We start from the raw sequence: 18688 nt of genomic DNA, 5'->3' as shown, positions 1-18688 counted from the left end.
TGCTGACGCCGGCATCTAGGCTGTGTCTCAGGAGGTTTATCCTCGACCGGATCATCTTTGTCATCGTCGTTAGTTTCTTTAGGTGTATCCACCATGTATACGTCATATGAAGAAGTGACCGTCCAACGTCCGGTAAACTGCGGGTTTTGGCCCTGCTCCTCATCGGCATCGTCGTCTATACCGTCGAGGTCTTCGGAGCCGTAATCGAGCATGTCGGTTAAGTCCTCGACAGTGGCTATGGAGTGGGTGGCGGGTGGGAAGCAAAATTCTCCATCATCAGACCCTAGTTCGAACCGGATATAGTTCGGCTGTAAGTCCTCCGCCAAGGACATGTTCTTTAATGAGTTTAGCATGTCGCCCAAGGGCGAGTGCTGGAAGATGTCTGCAGCACTAAATTTGAAGATCGATAAACGATCAAGTTCGGCGTCCGCGGGCTCACATGGTTCGGAACTTATGACCGGAGATGAGTCCGGAGTTCCGGTGACACAGGTGTCGTGTGAGATCAAGTCTATGCGCGGCTCCAACGCCGGGGAATATGTGGCCTCCGTGGCGGGGTTGAGCTTCTCGTCCTTGGATGGCGCTGTCTGCTCCGGATCTAAGGCCAGAGTGATTACAGGAGCTATCTCCTGGATGCGGTTCGATGGCAGATTTAGGTCATGTCCATCGGGGAGACTGGGAGTGGTTTCCGCGGTATCAAATCCGACGAAGATCAAGTCTCCACGGATGTCCGCAACGTAGTTCAAGCTCCCAAATCTAACCTGGTGGCCAGGGGCGTAGCTATCGATCTGCTCCAGATGGCCAAGCGAGTTGGCCCGCAGTGCGAAGCCGCCGAACACGAAGATCTGTCCGGGTAGGAAGGTCTCACCTTGGACAGCATCATTGTGGACGATTGAAGGGGCCATCAAATCTTTTGGGGACGGCACAGTGGAACTCTCAATGAAAGCACCAATGTCGGTGTCAAAACCGGCGGATCCCGGGTAGGGGGTCCCGAACTGTGCGTCTAAGGTCGATGGTAACAGGAGACAGGGGACACGATGTTACCCAGGTTCGGGCCCTCTCTATGGAGGTAATACCCTACGTCCCGCTTGATTGATATTGATGAATATGAGTATTACAAGAGTTGATCTCCCTCGAGATCGTAATGGCTAAATCCTAGAGGCCTAGCTTGTATGGCTATGGTAATGAATATCTATCTCCCCCTCCCCTCCGGACTAAGTCCTCCAGTTTATATAAGACACCGGGAGGATCTAGGGTTACACAAGATCGGTTACAAAGAAAGGAATCTACTTATTTGGTCACCAAGCTTGCCTTCCACGCCAAGGAGAGTCCCATCCAGACACGGGTGTAGTCTTCGGTCTTCGTGTTCTTCACAACCCATCAGTCCGGCCCATAGCTAACAGGTCGGACACCCGAGGACCCCTTAGTCCAGGACTCCCCTCAGCACCTTCACAGGGTCTTCTTGGAAGGCGTGGATGGCTCCCAGGTCACCAAACGATGGCATGGCTCCTCCACCGGACGCGACCCAGAGGCCACCTCCATCCCGGCCCGGATGCCCGACGCCTCCGACTCCTCGGAGAGGCCGAGCCCCGAGACCACCGGCCGCTCGTCGGTATCGAAGAGATTAGAGCGCTTACGCGGCTGACCCCTATGTCGCAGTCCGCACGGAGGGAGAGCGAAGGGGGTGGCCGCCGAAGCAGGACAGTGGACAGCGGGGGGGGGGGGGGGAGGGGGGGGTGGACTGCCGCTGCCCGAGGTGGCAAGGCGCGGCGGTTGTCGTGGACGCCGGGGCCGGAGCGGCACACGGCGGAAGGGGGGACGGTAACGAAGAGTAAACACAGGAGATGCTTGGCTATTCTTCAAAACACAAAAGGGTACAGATGTCGTGATAGAGTTGCCGATCAGGTCCTCGTCTCACGCCACGATCGTCTTCGATGAGACCCACTTCTCATTCTCCACCACCACCAATGAGCGCTCGCCTGACGACAAGGACAACCTCACGTACTCGCTCCCAGAAATCCCTCGCCGGCCCCGTTCGATCCTTCAATCCATCGTTGCAGCAGATAAAAATGCTGCCATGGCAGCCAAAACCCCACTACCAGCTCTGCCCGAAACAGCTGCCATGGCAGCCGAATCACGGCCCACCACCTCTTTGCCCACTGTGGCCTCTGCTTCCTGTTCCGATGACACACCTCCACCCTTTCCGTCACCGGCCGCCCCTACCCAACACCGTGTAATTCCTATGCACACCATGCACCGGTGGCCAGGCTAGCAAGTTCCTTCCAAACAACAATATATCCAAAACAACTCTGTTGTCGTGCTCCGAGATGTTCATTGGCTAACACCGGTGTTCTTGCTGAAAGCTGACTCAACCTTTGTTATGCAGCGACGCAGCGTATTCACGTAGAAGCTTGCTCTGAAGCAAGCATGCATGTGGATGGATTTGCCAAGAGCTGACGTACGTAGTTTGCCATGCACCGTAGTGCTGGCTTCTGCAGCATCGCTCGGCGCGACAGTAAAGCGGAAGATGGTTATGACGTGTAGGACCGCTGAGTCAGTGAGAGAACCTGTAATTCCGGCTTGGATTTTCTTTTCTCAAGTGCGGCAAACAGGTCTAGGATCGGGGTAGGGTTGATATTGACCGGGATTAGAAAGGTTAGGGTATAGATTTTAGGGATTCAAACGTTGAGGTTCGATTCCGACAAACTCTACGAGTTTAAGGTTTAAAACAGACTTTACTCGGGTGTATTTTGACGAAACAGTCTTCCCCGGCCCGTGGTGAAGGAGGCCACGATCCGCACCACCACGAACGTAGAGAGTCAAATGGGCAATCTCCACCACGAACGGAGAGAGTCAAATGGGCAATCTCCAACACGAACATCCGTGCATGTCTGGTTCACAGGGCCGCCCGATCCGTTTTGTATCTTTTTTTAAGGGCGAATCCGTTTTGTATCTGTATTAACATTAACATGCAATAAAGCTCCCACATTCCCTAAAAAAAAGCTGATAATAATTATCTCATGCCAGGCATGCCGGCGATATGCTAAGCTCAGCTTAATTACAATTATTTCATGCCGTGAATGCCGTATGCTAAACTAATGCCGTGAATGCCGTATCCCTCGCGCCCTGCCCGTTTCGTGTCGCCATGCGGGCGCCTTCGCCTATATAACGCGAGCTAGCACTCGTCTCCATGCACAGGATATCATTCGCAGCGAAGATATATTGCACCCTACAGCTGATCATCTCCACGTCGTAGCCATAGCAGCTTTAGCTTCACATACATACACACACATACATACGTAGGCATGGGCACCAGCAACGCCCGGCGGCTGATGGTCGTGTCGTGCCTGGCCGTCCTGGCGCTCGCGGCCGGGGCGCGCCGGCCGAGCGTCCACCACGCCGCCGCACCAAGCGCTGCGGCGCCGGCTCCCAGCAACGGCGGAGTAGAGGCGAAGGTCGGCGGGTTCGCGAGGGCGGACGGGGCGCGGTTCACGGTGGGCGGCCGGCCGTTCTACCCGAACGGCTTCAACGCCTACTGGCTCATGTACATGGCGTCCAACCCCGGCGACCGGAGCAAGGTGCTCGCCACGCTTGACCAGGCGTCCCACGTCGGCGCGACGGTCATCAGGACGTGGGCCTTCAGCGATGGCGGCAGCAACCGTCCGCTGCAGACCACCCCCGGCGTGTACAGCGAGGACGTGTTCGTGGTACGTACTACTGTTAGATAGATGGACTCTCGCTAATCTTGTTAACCAATATATACCAACATGTTGTCAAAAAAATAACCGCATGCTCCTTTTTTTGACGGAATAATCACCACAATGTTTAAATTAAGATATTTCCCTCAAAAAATGTTTAAATTAAGATACATATCCGACGTCAGATTTTTACGTCAAAATCTAACGCCTTCAGGTACGTCGGATCTTGATCCAACGCATGGCAAATACCCTCCTGCAGCGTTTTTGTGTCAATCTTTTATACCACATGACAATTTTCACTTTAGAACATGGAAAATCCCTATACAACAACTAACATGGCAATTTTTTTGTTTCTGCATGACAATTGTGGAGCAGAGCGTTTGTTGGGATTTGCCAAAAATCAGATTTTTAGCATTCCCCTAAATTAAATGGTATTGCTAATTAAACAACATTTTTTGTCTCATCATTGATGTCCATTAAATTTTTTCCATTTCATACCTTTGTGGTAAAAAGTTTCCTAACATATAAGATGGACCTGTTTAATTACATGGACATTAGATGTGGATGTAAATTTATCTGATACGAAACTGCACCAATTCATGATGACAAATACTAACATTAAGATGACATGTTTACATGCTGAGAGAAACATCTTCAAAACATCCGTGGTTTGAAAAAATATCTCGAAAAACATATGTAATTAATCTCTTTCATATACTTTCTCTGACGGTATATATGCAGGGACTAGACTTTGTGATCGCCGAAGCGAAGAAGCGAGGGCTCTACTTGATCCTGAGCCTGGTGAACAACTGGGGTGACTTTGGCGGGAAGAGACAGTATGTGCAGTGGGCCAAAGACCAGGGCCACAACCTGGGCTCCGACGATGACTTCTTCAGGGACGCCCTCACCCAGCAGTTCTACAAGGAGCACGTCAAGGTCCGGCCGTCCGTCCTTGAAGGCACTCCCCTAAAATAAACTGATCGCATGCACTGCATGTTCCACTGCCGTGACGTTAAACCTCGATCATGATTAGCATCTTGTGTATGCACCGTATGTATATAGGTCGTATCATTTGTGTGTTTTGTGTGTGTGGAACAGAGGGTGCTGACGAGGATCAACAGCTTCACGGGGGTGGCGTACAAGGACGAGCCCACCATCTTTGCATGGGAGCTGATGAACGAGCCCCGCGTCCCGACCGACCCCTCCGGGAAGACCATGCAGGCCTGGGTGGCGCTCATGTCCTCCTACGTCAAGTCCATCGATGACAAGCACATGGTGGAGGTCGGCCTCGAGGGGTTTTACGGCGAATCCACGCCGGAGCGCAAGCGGTTCAACCCTGGCGGAGACTCCGCCGGCACCGACTTCATCGGGAACAACCGCATCCCCACCGTCGACTTCGCCACCATCCACTACTACCCCGACGTGTGGTAAGCAAACGATAGCCACACCCAAATTTCCTCTCAGCTCTGATAACCGATGGATTTGTGTTGACCGTGCGTGTGGCTTGTGTGTGTCAGGCTGCCGGGTTCGACCGGGGAGCAGCAGGTGGAGTTCTGGAAGAAGTGGATGGCATCGCACATCGAGGACACGGCAAAGGCGCTGCGGAAGCCGCTGGTGGTGGCTGAGTTTGGATGGAACTCCGTCGGCAACGCGGTGACGGCGCGGGACGACTACTTCCGCATGGTGTACGACGCCATCTACGCGTCTGCGAAGAGGGGCGGGCCGTGCGCTGGGGGCCTCTTCTGGCAGGTCTTGGCGCCCGGGATGGAGAGCTGGACCGACCGCTACGCCGTCGTGCTTGAGCGCAGCTTCACCACCGCCGCCATCGTCTCCCAGGAGTACGCTAGGATCGGCAGAATCACGCCGTGAGTCTAGCTTGAGTAGATGCATCCACGGGTGCGTTCCGCCTCGCCCGCGCGTTGGGGGAACAGCCTGCAGGAAGCAAGGACCCACGAGTCGTGTTAGGATAGTTGCAATCGTCTAATTAGGTCAAGATTGCTCACAAATAAGGCTAACATATGTAGTGGCATACCAAGGAATGAGGTCCCCATTATAACATATTACTAAAGATTAAAGGTTTTCTAAAAGGACCCATCTTTTATCTCTTCTCTACTTATATATATTTATGTGGACCGCAATACTTGGCACACGGGTGCCATATAGATAAAACTACCACACAACTTTTTCCTTCCTTTTAATTACATGCATGATTGCATTAGGATGAATCACACTCATTTCATGTGCATTCTTTTCTCTAATTACATGCATGTATTCAAGGACAAAAGCTGATGTCATCCGAACTCTCCTATTTCTGAAAATTCAAAATGTTTTGTAGCTCAAACCGCCGGTCTAATACAAAACCGTTCTCACAAAAAAGATTTGTCACGACGAGATCTTCGAAAATAGATCCCATATTGGTATGTTTCGACAACTTTTTTCGGGTCAGAAGTTACCGCGCCTCGGCTACATAAGTTACCACGCATGTGGTATGCAACTTACCGTGTTATTTTCACACAAGTTACCGAGGTATGTTTTTCAACATCTTTTTTCTCTTCTTGGTTAAAGTTACCGCGGTGTTTATACGTAAGCTATCGGATATGTGCTCTTACCATGATATTTTCATATAAGTTCTCGGGGATACGTTTTCCAATATTTTTTTCCGCCGTTGGTCTAAGTTCCCGTGGTGTTTGTACGTAAACTATCGGGTATGCGGTTAGTATATTACCGTGCTATTTTCACAAAGAGTTACCTGGGGTATGTTTTTCAGCAAAAAAATTCCCTTGATCATAGTTAGTGCGGCAAGTTATCGGGTGTGCGGTTCATATATCACCTTGCTATTTTCACATAAGTTATCGGGGGTATATTTTTCAACAATTTTTCTTCCCTTGGTCATACCGCGATGTTTGTATGTAAGTTATCGAGTATGTGGTTCTTATATTACCATGTTATTTTCACAAAAGTTATTGAGGGTATGTTTTTCAACAACTTTTTTTCTTTCGTCAAAGTTATCGTGGTGTTTATACGAAAGTTATCAGATCTACGATTTGTATATTGTCATGTTATTTTTCACATAAGCTACTGGAGGGTATATTTTTTAATAACTTTTTTTCCAACCCGCAAAAATTACCACGATATTTGTACATAAGTTATAGGGTCTGTGGTCCGTTATTAACATCAATCTAGGTGGAAATTTTTGCAGAAATATAACATGTTGGTCGCTCAGATTGGTTGTGCAGCCATTTGTAAGTGTTATGGAAGCACACAAAATTGATGATGAGTTAAACTAAAGCAAGATGCAGTGTACACAAACATGCAGATATTTTTGCTCCATTTTCTTTCTAACAAAGTCTGCGTACAAAGTACTAAGTACTAGTACTGACCCTCTCTTTAGCTTCAACGAGAAATGAACCAGACTGTATCTACAAGCGCTACTACATAAGTTCAGAAACAAACACATTCATGCACTGAGGCCATAGCTGCTGCAGTTCCAGCTTCACGAGAGACGTCTCTGCAGGATCACGAAAAAACTAGCACTAGTTCTACCGACTAAATGAAGTAATAAACTCCGGCACCACCGCTGCTTCTGCCCATCATTTTGTGTCCAATTCTATTGATTAACTGAACTCCAGCATCACGAAAGCAACCATGAACAAGCAAACAACTCACGGTGAGTGACGCGGACGGGCCTAGGATCGCAGCCCAGTTGAGCGAGCACAGCATCAGGGACTTCATTCATCAACCAATCGATTTGATCGGCGCTAGTCTACTACCACTATAAAAGGAAGAGAGGGGCAGATCCAAACAATCACATCCATCCATCATCAAAATCTAATGGCCCTTAATTCTTTTGTGTTTAACACTGCAAACCACGGATCAAGCCACAATCATCGATCGCTAATCTGCCCCGCAGTAAAAAAGAAAGAAAACCGCCCGCATGACCTTCTTATCCTCCCGCACGACCTCCTCCTCCTCCTGCGCCGTTCGCCTCCCGCAGCCGCGCTCACCGCTGCCTCGCACCGCCGGAGCCACGGGAAGCCGCCGCAGGTCGCCGGGATCCTGCCCCTGCCGCGGGTCGCCGCCTCCCCAGCCGCGGGAGCCCGCCCCCGCCGCGGGTCGTATCTTCCCCAGCCGCCGGAGCTCGCCACCGCCGTGGGTTGCCGCCTCCCTAGCCGCGGGAGCCGCCCCCGCCGCGGGTCGCCGCCTCCCCAGCCGCCGGAGCCGCCCCGCCGCGCCCTTCGTCGCCATTCCGCCGCAGCTTGGGGGCAATATCGCGGGAGGGGTCGTGCCAGCGGGCGCTCCGTGATGGACGCGAGCATGGGCTGTTGTCACCGCCTGCTGCTCTCCTCCGCTGCACCACGAATGCGAGCTAGGGTCTCCGTCGTCGTTCCTCCATGAAGCCGGGAAAGCCAACACCGCCGCAGACGATGTGGGGCTACCCGCCAGCTCTGGTAGCTTCCAACGAGCATGTGCTGATGTGCCTGCTCCGCAACGGTCATGCCCCGCGCTTGCTGACAAGGTAAGGGTGCTTTGGACCGGGGGCTTGCAGTAGTAGATTGGCCAGAACTACATCCATGACTGCTTTGCGAACACAACTGCCATATGTATTCCGATATGAGGCGACATTTGTTTTGTCTATCTGCCTGATGAGAGATTATTTACACTTTTCTCAATTGGGCTTGTGCATGAATTAGTGGATGCACACGATATGCTTCTAGATGTAAGTTTACATATTGAGTTATTCAGTTGTGTTAGGAAATCAAGCTCTAGGAGATGAGTTAGTGGTTGTTTTTGAGCACTTTATGAATTTAGCTACGATTTTATGATGTTGCAAAAGACAATTGAATTTTATGAAAAACATCTCTGGTATTTTGTTCGAATACAAACTAGATGCTTCGTTCTTGCATACCTTAACCCAACAATGAAAATATAAGTGTGAAGTCCTATTCATTTCTCACTATAGGTTGTGGCGCTGTACATAAGTAATTTTGTCTTTCTTCTTTCTTCTTTGTGAGACGATTTGGAGTTAGGGAATTTTTCTACTCCCTCCGTCCCATAGCTTGAAAAATAATCTTATATTGTGGGGTGGAGGGAGTATGAACTAAAATTTTAGTATAGAAGTAATGCTGACTAAGGTGGTGAAATCCTTCGTCTGAGATTCTCTGATTGAATCCCATGATTATATCGCCAGACTTTAGGAGATGAGTTTATTTACATACATGCTTTGAGATTATATCTTTGTATTCACCATCAGTGGCTGGAGCACACATTTCCTTTTGTTTATCAATTATATATTTTCTATCCAAATTCAGGATTCTAATCGCGTTCAGGTTTTAAAATAGTTGCTAGGGAGCATGCTTATAATCTTTGTGCAGACCAGCGAATCAACAACACTTGTTAGTTTTGTGTAAAGAGAAATGTAATAAAGAAGCCAGAATTTTCCTGAAGGTTTCTTAGTTTAAGGAAACAACAAAATTAACCAATCTATTACCTAAGGTGAGCATGAAGACACTTTCATACTATGCCTTAGTAGTATGGAATATGTATGTTCCCTTTTTGAAAGTTTTCTTAAACTAATTAGTGCCCCATTAAATTATTCTCAGTTTTTCAGTTTACATGTTTTTATCAAGTCAAGCAGGATGATATCTCTGTTGTTCTCATGACATTTAGGATGCTTGAAACTTTATTACCTTTTGAGCGAAGAGCCGCCTTTGTTTTCAAACACTACCTGGGCAGAAAATCCGTACCAAGCGTTTGTAGAGAAGCATATGGGAGCTAAGATATGAAAAAAGAGACTTTGTTATTTATTTAGTACTGAAATGCATAACATGGATGCTAGAATCTAATTTTTCGTTGTATATAATATGAACAACGTGATTTTTTCCAGGTCATAAATTGCTTGGAAAAATGCAACATCGATGCTAGAATCCTGACGAGACTATGGCCGGTGATGTAGATTATTTTGTATGCTAATGGTGCCGTGGCGGCTGCATGGCGGAGGGTTGCACGCTCGACTTTGACGTCGCCGTCTTCAACAGGGAGAAGATGTCCCTCGCTGGCCATGACAAGGTCCGCAGTCCGCACCTGCACTCCTTTTCGGCTTTTCCCATTCCTTCTTCCTTTCCAGGAATTGGCTGAAGATGTTTTTTTGTTTTGTGTGTGCCTGTGCAGTATATGGTGGCGGGCGGGCGGAACCTCTTCGCACTGCTCCTGGAGGCATCAAGGGTGACAAGCCCTCTATAATGATCGAATCGGGCTCCCAGGTTCAGTCCCATCTTCGCTTTGCTCCCTCATTGCGCAGTTTCTCTCATATCTGTCGAGATTTACTATTATGTCTCTCTACTGCTATTTTACTAAATAGTGTTCTTGGAGCATCAAAGCCAACTGCTTTACTGCATTGAAAAGAAAAATAATTTGATATGTTGAGTTTACCTCAATGAAAACAAAAGGAATTTAATATTGTATACGGTGTTACATGTCACAATATGTTTAGTTCCTGTTAGTTCTGTTTATTTGCATCTTCTGCTTTCAGTCCATGGACACATGCAACATATGCAGAACCACAAAGTAGGTGCAATCTGATGTTCCCTTGGTAGAACCTGATTTGAGAAAATAGTACCCAATGTTCGATGCTTTCCACTCTCTTTTGGTCATTATTTTGTGATTCTGTAAATAAAGGGAAATTGTTTTCGGATCCCCCTTCCCGGCACCGCACTCATCATGCAGTTTAATACAACTTTTGATATATCTTGCATGTTTGAAACTATTATATTGTACATGAATATATGAGAACGGATGTTTGGCTCTCGGCCTCCATGGAGGACTTTTTTTGAAGAAAAAAAAAAATCAAAATTCGTTTTTTTTTCAGTTTCAAAAAAATCTGAAAAAAATCATGACCCCTTTGCAGTGTTTCTTTGGAACACTGGATTCCACTACCACGTGCAATCATTTATTAGGTAATATCTGGACCTGTACACACCCAGATTTCGGGGATTTATAATGCGAGTGATTTATTATGTTACTTGAATTGGTGTATGTAATCTGGTTTTGTTGGGGCTTGGTTTTCAGTTATTCCAACAGGTCCTGGACTTTCCACGCGCTCAGACAGCAACATTCTTTATCCAACGGGTTAAGTGATTTTATCCATCTGAATATTGTGTTATCATTTGTTTTAATTCAAGTGATATTACGCATGTAGCTTGCTGGGTATATTTTACAATAGTTACCTTTGGAAATTTCTTAGAGATTATAGATGGACAGGGACAACATTGCAGATACGTTGCAGCTGGGCACCATGATCATTGCCCCCATATCTCCTTTTTATGTTATGAAGATATACATGTAGGTTTCCTTTTTGGCAATTTTTGGAGATCATAAATGATATTAATATTAGAGAAAAGTATTATGGTTGTACTGCAATTTGCAAGGTTTCTTGTGTCTGTGTGTACAAACAGATCAAATCTTATTGAAGTGACTTTGATTAATTTCCTTTTCAAAGTTATTGTTGGGCCAGCTATTGACCTCTATAAAACATTTATTTTCACTTCTCTTTTGCTCCCAGGAAATCTGGTGCAAGCCCCACTACAGTTTTATATAAAGATGTTGGAGGCACCATCGGAAAGAGACAAGTCTGCGGTAAATTTCTCCCTGATACAGTAATAGTGTTATCTGTAGTCTTAGAAAGAAAATCAACATTTACTGTTATCTGAAATGCATGTTTTCTTAGTGTTTTCTAAGCATTTTCTGGTCATCAATTGACTTATCATCCTATCTTTTTGTAAACCATGGAATTTTTAAAGTTCAAAAAAGCATGTACATCAACTATTTCACTTCACAGTGATAGTTGGATGGAGGGCTTGTGACACAGAAAACCTCTTTTGTGGATCTAACAACAAAAATATGTTTCCAGTATTTCTTTGGATATGGAAACATTTTTGGATCGTCACCTAGAAAATAAATTGGCACAAGCTTACTGAGAGTTGCAGGTCAGCGTGCGCTAAAAATATTTAAATTTAAAAGAATCTTTCTGAGGTAGTTTGTGGTTCCTATTTTTCTGGTCATGCTTTTTTGAAAATAACTTCTAGTCATGCTTGCTTTTATACTGCTTGTTGAAAATTCACTTTTACTATTAGAAGATGATAAATCAGATTCATACTGGAGTTCACTTTTCTTGAACAGAAAACAGAAGGATCAGGTTGTACCTGATAGAATATATGCCTATAAAATGAAAGGATAATAGATTCCTAAGTACTAGAGCTGTCATACCATTCCAGGAAGTTAATTCTTGATGTCATTCCAGAAAATAGAAGGATCAATACAATGTTCTCGATGATCATTTTATGTGTCCTTTTAGGTAGCAACGCCAAATAGTAGGGCTTCATCTTAGTACTGATCAATAGGAGCATGTTTGAACTATTGCATAGGTAAAAATAATTTCTTCATGACTTCTCTTATGCTCCCAGTGAATCTTGTCCAAACTCCACATCGCTGTCACTGAACAAAGTTGGAGGTGCAATTGAAAGAGACCAGCCAAATTCTTCTTCTGGGTATTAAAAAGAAAACATGGCTAGAGATTTCATGCCATGTCATTCCATTTATGTTCGCTTGTGTCATTATCATATCTGATTACATGATTGACATTTATTTCATAATTAGCATATACTTCGAGACATGATATGTTTTGCTTTATTTATGGACAACAATATACGTTTACTTATTGTGATCATATAAGTGAACAAACATAGCCAACGGTTAAAGTTCATATCTACTATGTATATATATTTTTCATTCACACATGTCTCACTGCCTTTTAAGCACTTAGAGAGCAGAACTGGAGATTGCTCTCATTAAATGTGAACAAGATTGATGTTCTTTTTTTCCCGCAAAATAGTAAATACTGTGTTCTCTTGATTGTTTTTTGATTTTTCGGCTTACCTGAATCTAAGAAGTCCGACCATCAATTAATGAGAGATTTTTGCTTCTATCATTCGTGGAACCATAGAAATGAAGTACAGACCGCGCCTCAGCCAACACTTCACAATCTTTTTCCCCAAAGCAAACAGTATCATTATTTATATATTCTAAATTAAAATATTTTTGCTTGTGTGCTCAAGTAAAATTTTACTGCTTAAAGGAAAAAGAAACCATTTTATCACTCCTACAGTTCACAGGGAGAGAGAACAAGAAAACCTTCTACCACAATCTTGTCTTCCTACTTACTTTTACTTACCAAGAAGAAACAACAATAAAGGAATCTTTTAAGAAAATGGATAAAAGATCATTTTCAGTTAGTAATGTACAACTCCCAACTTGTCTCTTTTACTTCTTTTTCTGTGCATGTGCACCCTATTGAATGGTGTTGTACTTGTACATACTGGAATTGCAGGCAAAACAATGTGATGGATGGTCTATAAGATTATCTGGTTGAATTCATCTCCAGGGTAAAAGAAGTCAGGCAATGTGCATGATGTTTGATTGGAAATAATATTGCTTTGAAAATGTACGAATGCTTTCTTGGCATCTGACATTGCAGAATCAAACATTGATGCATACTTTGTAAATTCTCTTGGGGAGAAAAAGTATAATTTGCAAGTTGCAACATTGATCCCAAAATACATGGTGTTCACACATATCTATTTTATGTAGTTTGTGATAAACCAAAATGTTGAGTCTTTGAAAGTACCACTAATGACCTCTATTTATGTGGAGATAAGTTATGAAAAATTTTATGAAAAAATGACATAAAACAACTTTGAACCTATATGATGTAAGGGCCTGAAAACATTTCGGGCCTATATGATGAATGTTACCTTGGCTGTTTTTTTGTGTGTCATCTTATACTACCATCAACAACTATAAGTATACGGTAGTATGAGACATACACACAAGGTGTATTTGATTGAGAGTGGATGTATCTTTGAAAAGAGCATTAGCAGATACGTGCGTTGCACGTGCAAGTTTACTAGTTACTGCTAGGCCAAATCAGCCGGGAACCCCTCCCCTATCCCACCCGACGAAGCAGGAACCCGACTCTGCTGGATCGATTCCCTGCCGCCCACGAAGGGAACCGCCTGGCCGCAGGGGCAGGAGCAAACGGGAACGGGTGAAGAGCTCGTCCTGACTCCAGGGCCATACTTGAGAATTTGGGGGCCCGGTGCAAAATCAAAGTTCAGGCCCCAGTAATTTTAAAAATATACGGTAAGATGTTTTTAAGATATACCATATGCGCAACATACTTTTTCCAAGAACTATGTGTTGCAAAAAAAACTATATGTTGCAAAAATGCAAATTTATGAATTAATCTCTTCTAATATGTATTTTAGTTGGAACAAGCAAATTTTCAAATTTATCTGAATTAAAATATTCAAGCACAGTTTATTAAAAAAATCCTCTTTATTCCATTTTCAATAAAATGAAACCACGAAAAAAGACTGCAATCCTTTGGTTGTTGAAGTTCTATTGTAACAAATCAGAAAAAAAATCCACATCCACATGTTTATTTTTTGTTACTAGACATATGTACTAAATTGGAGATTATTTATTTTGTTTACTTTCTAAGAGATGTTATATGTCCAATTTTAATTGTTGCAACTGCTATGGTCCAGTGTACATGTGTATTATGTGTTCATAAATAATGCAAATATGGAATATATTAAAATAGTAGATTTTGAATGAGATATTTTCCTTCATACATAATTTACCTATAATTAGTCTTATATTTTCACAGCAAATGAAATCACTAGTTTTAAATACAGATGGCAGTATTTCGACTGTGTCGTCAAATGCTCCATCAATGCTGCAATTGGAAAGACCAAAAGAAAATGGGAACCACTAGGGATCAGACTACTGATCCCTAGCGTTCCACCAGACCAGCCCGTGGCTGTTGGATTAGAAGCACACAGGCCGTTAGATCATGTGCGGAAAGGACGCTAGATTTGGGAACGTCCTCCTTTTATTACGGTGCTTCCTGTAACCGCTCCCGTATTAGTAGCCAGTTAATTTGTACGAGCCTCGCTTCTCAGGGCATGTACAATGGTTGATAAGATAGTTTTATCTTAAGTTTTGCATATAATTTAGAGATGATAAAAAACATGTCTATAATGAGTCATTTCTTAGCCTTATCTTTAATCCTAAAAATATGGTGAGACATATTGTGCTAAGAGATCATCTCTTGTCTTATCTTAAATAAGAGAAGACAAGCCTTTTCTTATGATTTCTCTCCCCTCCACCTCATCATTTATCCTACGTGGCATTGCTAAGATAGAACCATTGTACATGCCCTCATAATCAAGTTGCCTATGATGCTTCTGCTTCCATCGTTCAGTCAAGAAAAAAAGCAAGGATGTCTCATCTGATACTAGTAAAATTTCATACTTTTTCATGTCGAAAGAAAATACTTTCTTATTTTTGAAAGAAATATTCTATGATTTTTGGATGCTAGTATTTTTTGTAACTAGATGATGCCCCGCACGTTGTTGCGGGAATGTTTGCAATATTTCAATGAGATTTTGATTATATGGAATATGAATTCTTGAAACAATAGTTTCTGAAAGTATATAAGAATTAAATATAAATAGCATAATAAAATGGAATTTTACATGCATGCATGTTGTAGTGGATTTTTAATATGCATAGTTGCATGTTGAGGTGGACCTTTTCTTATGCATGTTGAATGATGAGGTGGCATACTTGTATGTTGAGAGAAATATTTTAGTGGGGGCTAGCTATTTAGACATAGAAGATTGCTCTGATGTAATGAAAACTTGTAACCAGTGTGACTTTATTTTTGTATCCAACACACCAAAAATTTGCTTCCACTAACGACACAACTTCTTCTAATGCAATCTAGCAAAAAATTGTGTCAAGGAACCTTGCTTCCATGTAACAAAAATTTGCTTCCGAGGCTTTTTTAACATGGAAAAAATTTGAGTCCCATATTTTTTTATTATGTTTCCAACTCAAGAAAAGTTTGCTTCCATCCATTACAAAAGTGTTTCCATCATAATACTGATTTGCTTATAACCAAACATATATAAGTTAGTTTTTGTACTTCGTCTGTTCATACAACATGTTTCAGACGCGCCACAACTTCTTGCTTCTTTCAAGTTGCCGATACTACAATGCTTCCTAAGTTCATATTGATATCAAATAAACACTGTCGATTGTTTGTTCTAACAAAACAATGCTTCCAACAGAAATAGTATTTGCTTCCTGTGATATCAGCATTTGCTTCTGTATACAAAGAATGGTCAAGGGGTTTCCTTCATGTCGCCACACTGCCACCATGGTCCACCTTGATGGCGACGGCACATGCGCGAGGGATACTCCAGACGGACCGCGATAAAACATAGGGGCTGTCGTGTAGGTGGCTGCGACGTGGAAATGGCGGCCACGAGCAGCGAAGACGACATTGAGGAGGCACATGCAGTATGGGCTCCCCACGGAGTGCTCTTTGCCGCTGGTGAAGGGTACCATGGATGGTCGTCGATGGGGCACCATGATGAGGAAGATGGACTGTGGTTGCAGAGAAAGGCCGTGGAGACCTTGCGCGCCTGACGTCCTCCAGCATGGTTGAAATGCCACAAACTCTATGCAGCGAAGAAGCACATGTATGAAACATACTATGCATCATTGATATTTGGAAGCATCATATTCATGCAATTCAACACAACAGAAGAGGCAGTGGTTACAACCGGAAGATGCCGAACTTGAGAAGCATTATTGTAGTGCCAATTCGTCTACACATAAGAAGCACGTATTATATAGTATATATGAAGCACCGAATCTCCGGTGAAATCACCACACATGTGAGACCTAATGGAAGCATAGAAATCTAAAAACGAAAATTAACATCCTTGCCGCAAAGGTGCATGTAGGTGCTGAAATTTGTGATAACTATCATCCAGCATAAAAAGAGAATTTTGTGTCCCTACATCAACTTGATCTGGGATAAACCATGTTATCGTCAGACAATGATTTGAGTAAAAAAAAGTACGCTCTAGTAGCATGCTATGTTTGCAGCATTGTACGTACATAATGCAAAAAAACTGAACCTAGGGCATGCAGATTGAGGACGCATGCAAATAGTAGGTGAAGTCTACCGCACATAGTGCCGCCGGTGCCAAGCTGTGCTCGCACACCATGCGGCTGAGCTGTTGCAACCGTGTCCAACTCGGTGCCTACTGCAGCTGCTGGTACTCTAGCCGCCGGGCGATCCTGCCGGCAGCCTGCTGAGGGGAGACGCGCTGGTGAGATGTAATGGTGGCCGCATGGAGGAGTGGGCGCGTGCATCCGATCTGGGTGGCGATGGCACATAGATCAGGGGCGACGCGATGGAATCGGGAGCTCGACGTGGGTTGGAAGCAGGCCGATTAATTAGGGCCGAGAGATTTGAGAGAGATATACGGGGGTGCTTTGAAGTTTGAACAAAACTTTTCTGAGAGATAATGACCGCGGGATGGAAAAGGAATGAACGGCCCACGATTGGTCTGAGGTTTTTCTCGTATCAGACGTGTGACTGGGAGCGTTTCCCAAAGAAAATACTGGAAAAACATGCGTTCCCCACGAAGTAATTAATGGAGAGAAGAACAAAAGACCTGACCCGACTCTCAAGGAGTAAATACTCCCTGTAGTGCTCTGTCTTTGTTGGCTAATTTCTTCATTAATTAATGGATACCTGCAGTAAAAAATATTTTGGGGGCCCCATCTTTTAGGGGGCCCTGTGCAGTTGCACATCCCGCACATGTGCCCCGTACGGGCCTGCCTGACTCGACGACATCCCTATTGGCCGACTCGACCTATGCCATACGAGGGAATAAGGTAACAGGACAGAGGCAGGAGAGCGACGACGTGCGGATGTACCAGTGCCCCACGGAGGGCTGGACCACAACGACGGACGCCGACGGGGAAGACGGCCGCCGACGCGCGGAGTGGCGAAGGCGCGCAGCGGGAATTGCAGGTTGCCGCGAAGCACGACCTCAAAGATCTCGGGGCACAGTGCGGTCGAGCGTATCGAGACGGAGAGGCTGCTCGCAGATGTGCGATCTCAAACGAACGGCATTCAGGTCATGTGGCAGTTTTGCAAAAAAATATTTGGGTTGCCAAATACATATTTCGTATATTATTACTTAAAAAACGTAAGGTTACATTTCTTTCACTTTCTCTCCACCACTCCTTCATCCAACCTCCCACCCTCCATCGCTTATCCCTGGTTTCCCATCCATAGGACTATTTTTTTTGGTTCGTATAGACAAGTAAAGATCCATCAATATATTATATTTAGCCAGTTTAAGAAAATACAGAAACATTATTTTAGTCAGTTTAAATATATTATATGTAGTCAGTTTAATCACAAGCAAATACCTATTTTGCCAGTTTAAGAAATGACAGAAACATTATTTTATTCTGTCCATTTCTTTTGCATCAAGATTTGCCCTGTATAGTCATCTTATTGTTTAAAAAAATATTTGGTCCCGTGGCAACATACGGGCACATACCTGATGTATTAAAAAGGTTCATCGGTGGTGGAAAACACTCCAAACATAATTTAATTTTGGGATAAGTATGTTTTTCGTCCCTGAACTCCCACAAGAATTTAAAAATCGTCCCTCAACTTCGAAGCCAGCAAAACTCAGTCCTTCAACTAATCAAACCAGATAATATTCATCTCTTATAAAGCTTCGGGTTGTTTGAGTAAGACATGAAACCAATTTTGACCACCATGTCAGTTAAGTGACCAGAGGACCCTTGCACCTCTATATGTTCCGCATACTCCGTCCATCCCCTTTTTAACAAAGCCTAAACCTAGAGCGGGCGGCGGCGGTGGTAATTCACTCATCGGTTGCGGGGGACGGCCTAGCACATGTCTATTTTTTCAATACACATATGCATTTTTCTTGTACATGCGCAACGTTTTTTCTGGTAAAGATTGAACATATTTCAAAATATATACAAAATTTCCAAATACATGTATATGAACATTTTCTTGAATACCCACC

At 44.3% G+C, this 18688-nt stretch overlaps 1 protein-coding gene and 1 long non-coding RNA gene across 8 annotated transcripts; both read left to right on the top strand.

Moving 5' to 3' along the window:
* The first annotated feature begins 3208 nt into the window (after window positions 1-3208).
* LOC125512637 (putative mannan endo-1,4-beta-mannosidase 9) lies at window positions 3209-5575 on the top strand. Its single transcript, XM_048677735.1, has 4 exons — window positions 3209-3704; window positions 4437-4631; window positions 4794-5122; window positions 5213-5575. The coding sequence occupies exons 1-4, from the start codon at window positions 3303-3305 to the stop codon at window positions 5562-5564; spliced, it is 1278 nt and encodes a 425-aa protein (XP_048533692.1). The 5' UTR covers window positions 3209-3302; the 3' UTR covers window positions 5565-5575.
* A 2040-nt stretch (window positions 5576-7615) lies between these two features.
* LOC125514839 lies at window positions 7616-13306 on the top strand. 7 transcript variants are annotated; one of them, XR_007286640.1, is made up of 8 exons: window positions 7616-8211; window positions 9580-9761; window positions 9864-9955; window positions 10600-10648; window positions 10761-11033; window positions 11254-11327; window positions 12155-12238; window positions 13078-13306. It is a non-coding gene; the product is annotated as an uncharacterized LOC125514839 (long non-coding RNA). The 7 variants fall into 7 exon arrangements; XR_007286637.1 differs by having other exon boundaries at window positions 7617-8211; window positions 10761-11327; XR_007286639.1 differs by lacking the exon at window positions 12155-12238 and having other exon boundaries at window positions 7618-8211.
* Window positions 13307-18688: the final 5382 nt, after the last annotated feature.

The sequence above is a fragment of the Triticum urartu genome, chromosome 6, assembly GCF_003073215.2.
Source record: "Triticum urartu cultivar G1812 chromosome 6, Tu2.1, whole genome shotgun sequence".
NCBI classification, from domain to species: domain Eukaryota; kingdom Viridiplantae; phylum Streptophyta; class Magnoliopsida; order Poales; family Poaceae; genus Triticum; species Triticum urartu.
Note: the sequence above shows the minus strand (reverse complement) of the source record. Positions and strands in the feature narration are given on the sequence as shown.

Excerpts from the sequence above, each read along its gene's own strand:
- LOC125512637 (XM_048677735.1), top strand. The coding sequence starts at position 3,303 with ATGGGCACCAGCAACGCCCGGCGGCTGATGGTCGTGTCGTGCCTGGCC. Across the intron at positions 4,632-4,793 it reads TCTACAAGGAGCACGTCAAG|AGGGTGCTGACGAGGATCAA; the intron begins GTCCGGCCGTCC and ends TGTGTGGAACAG. Across the intron at positions 5,123-5,212 it reads CACTACTACCCCGACGTGTG|GCTGCCGGGTTCGACCGGGG; the intron begins GTAAGCAAACGA and ends TGTGTGTGTCAG.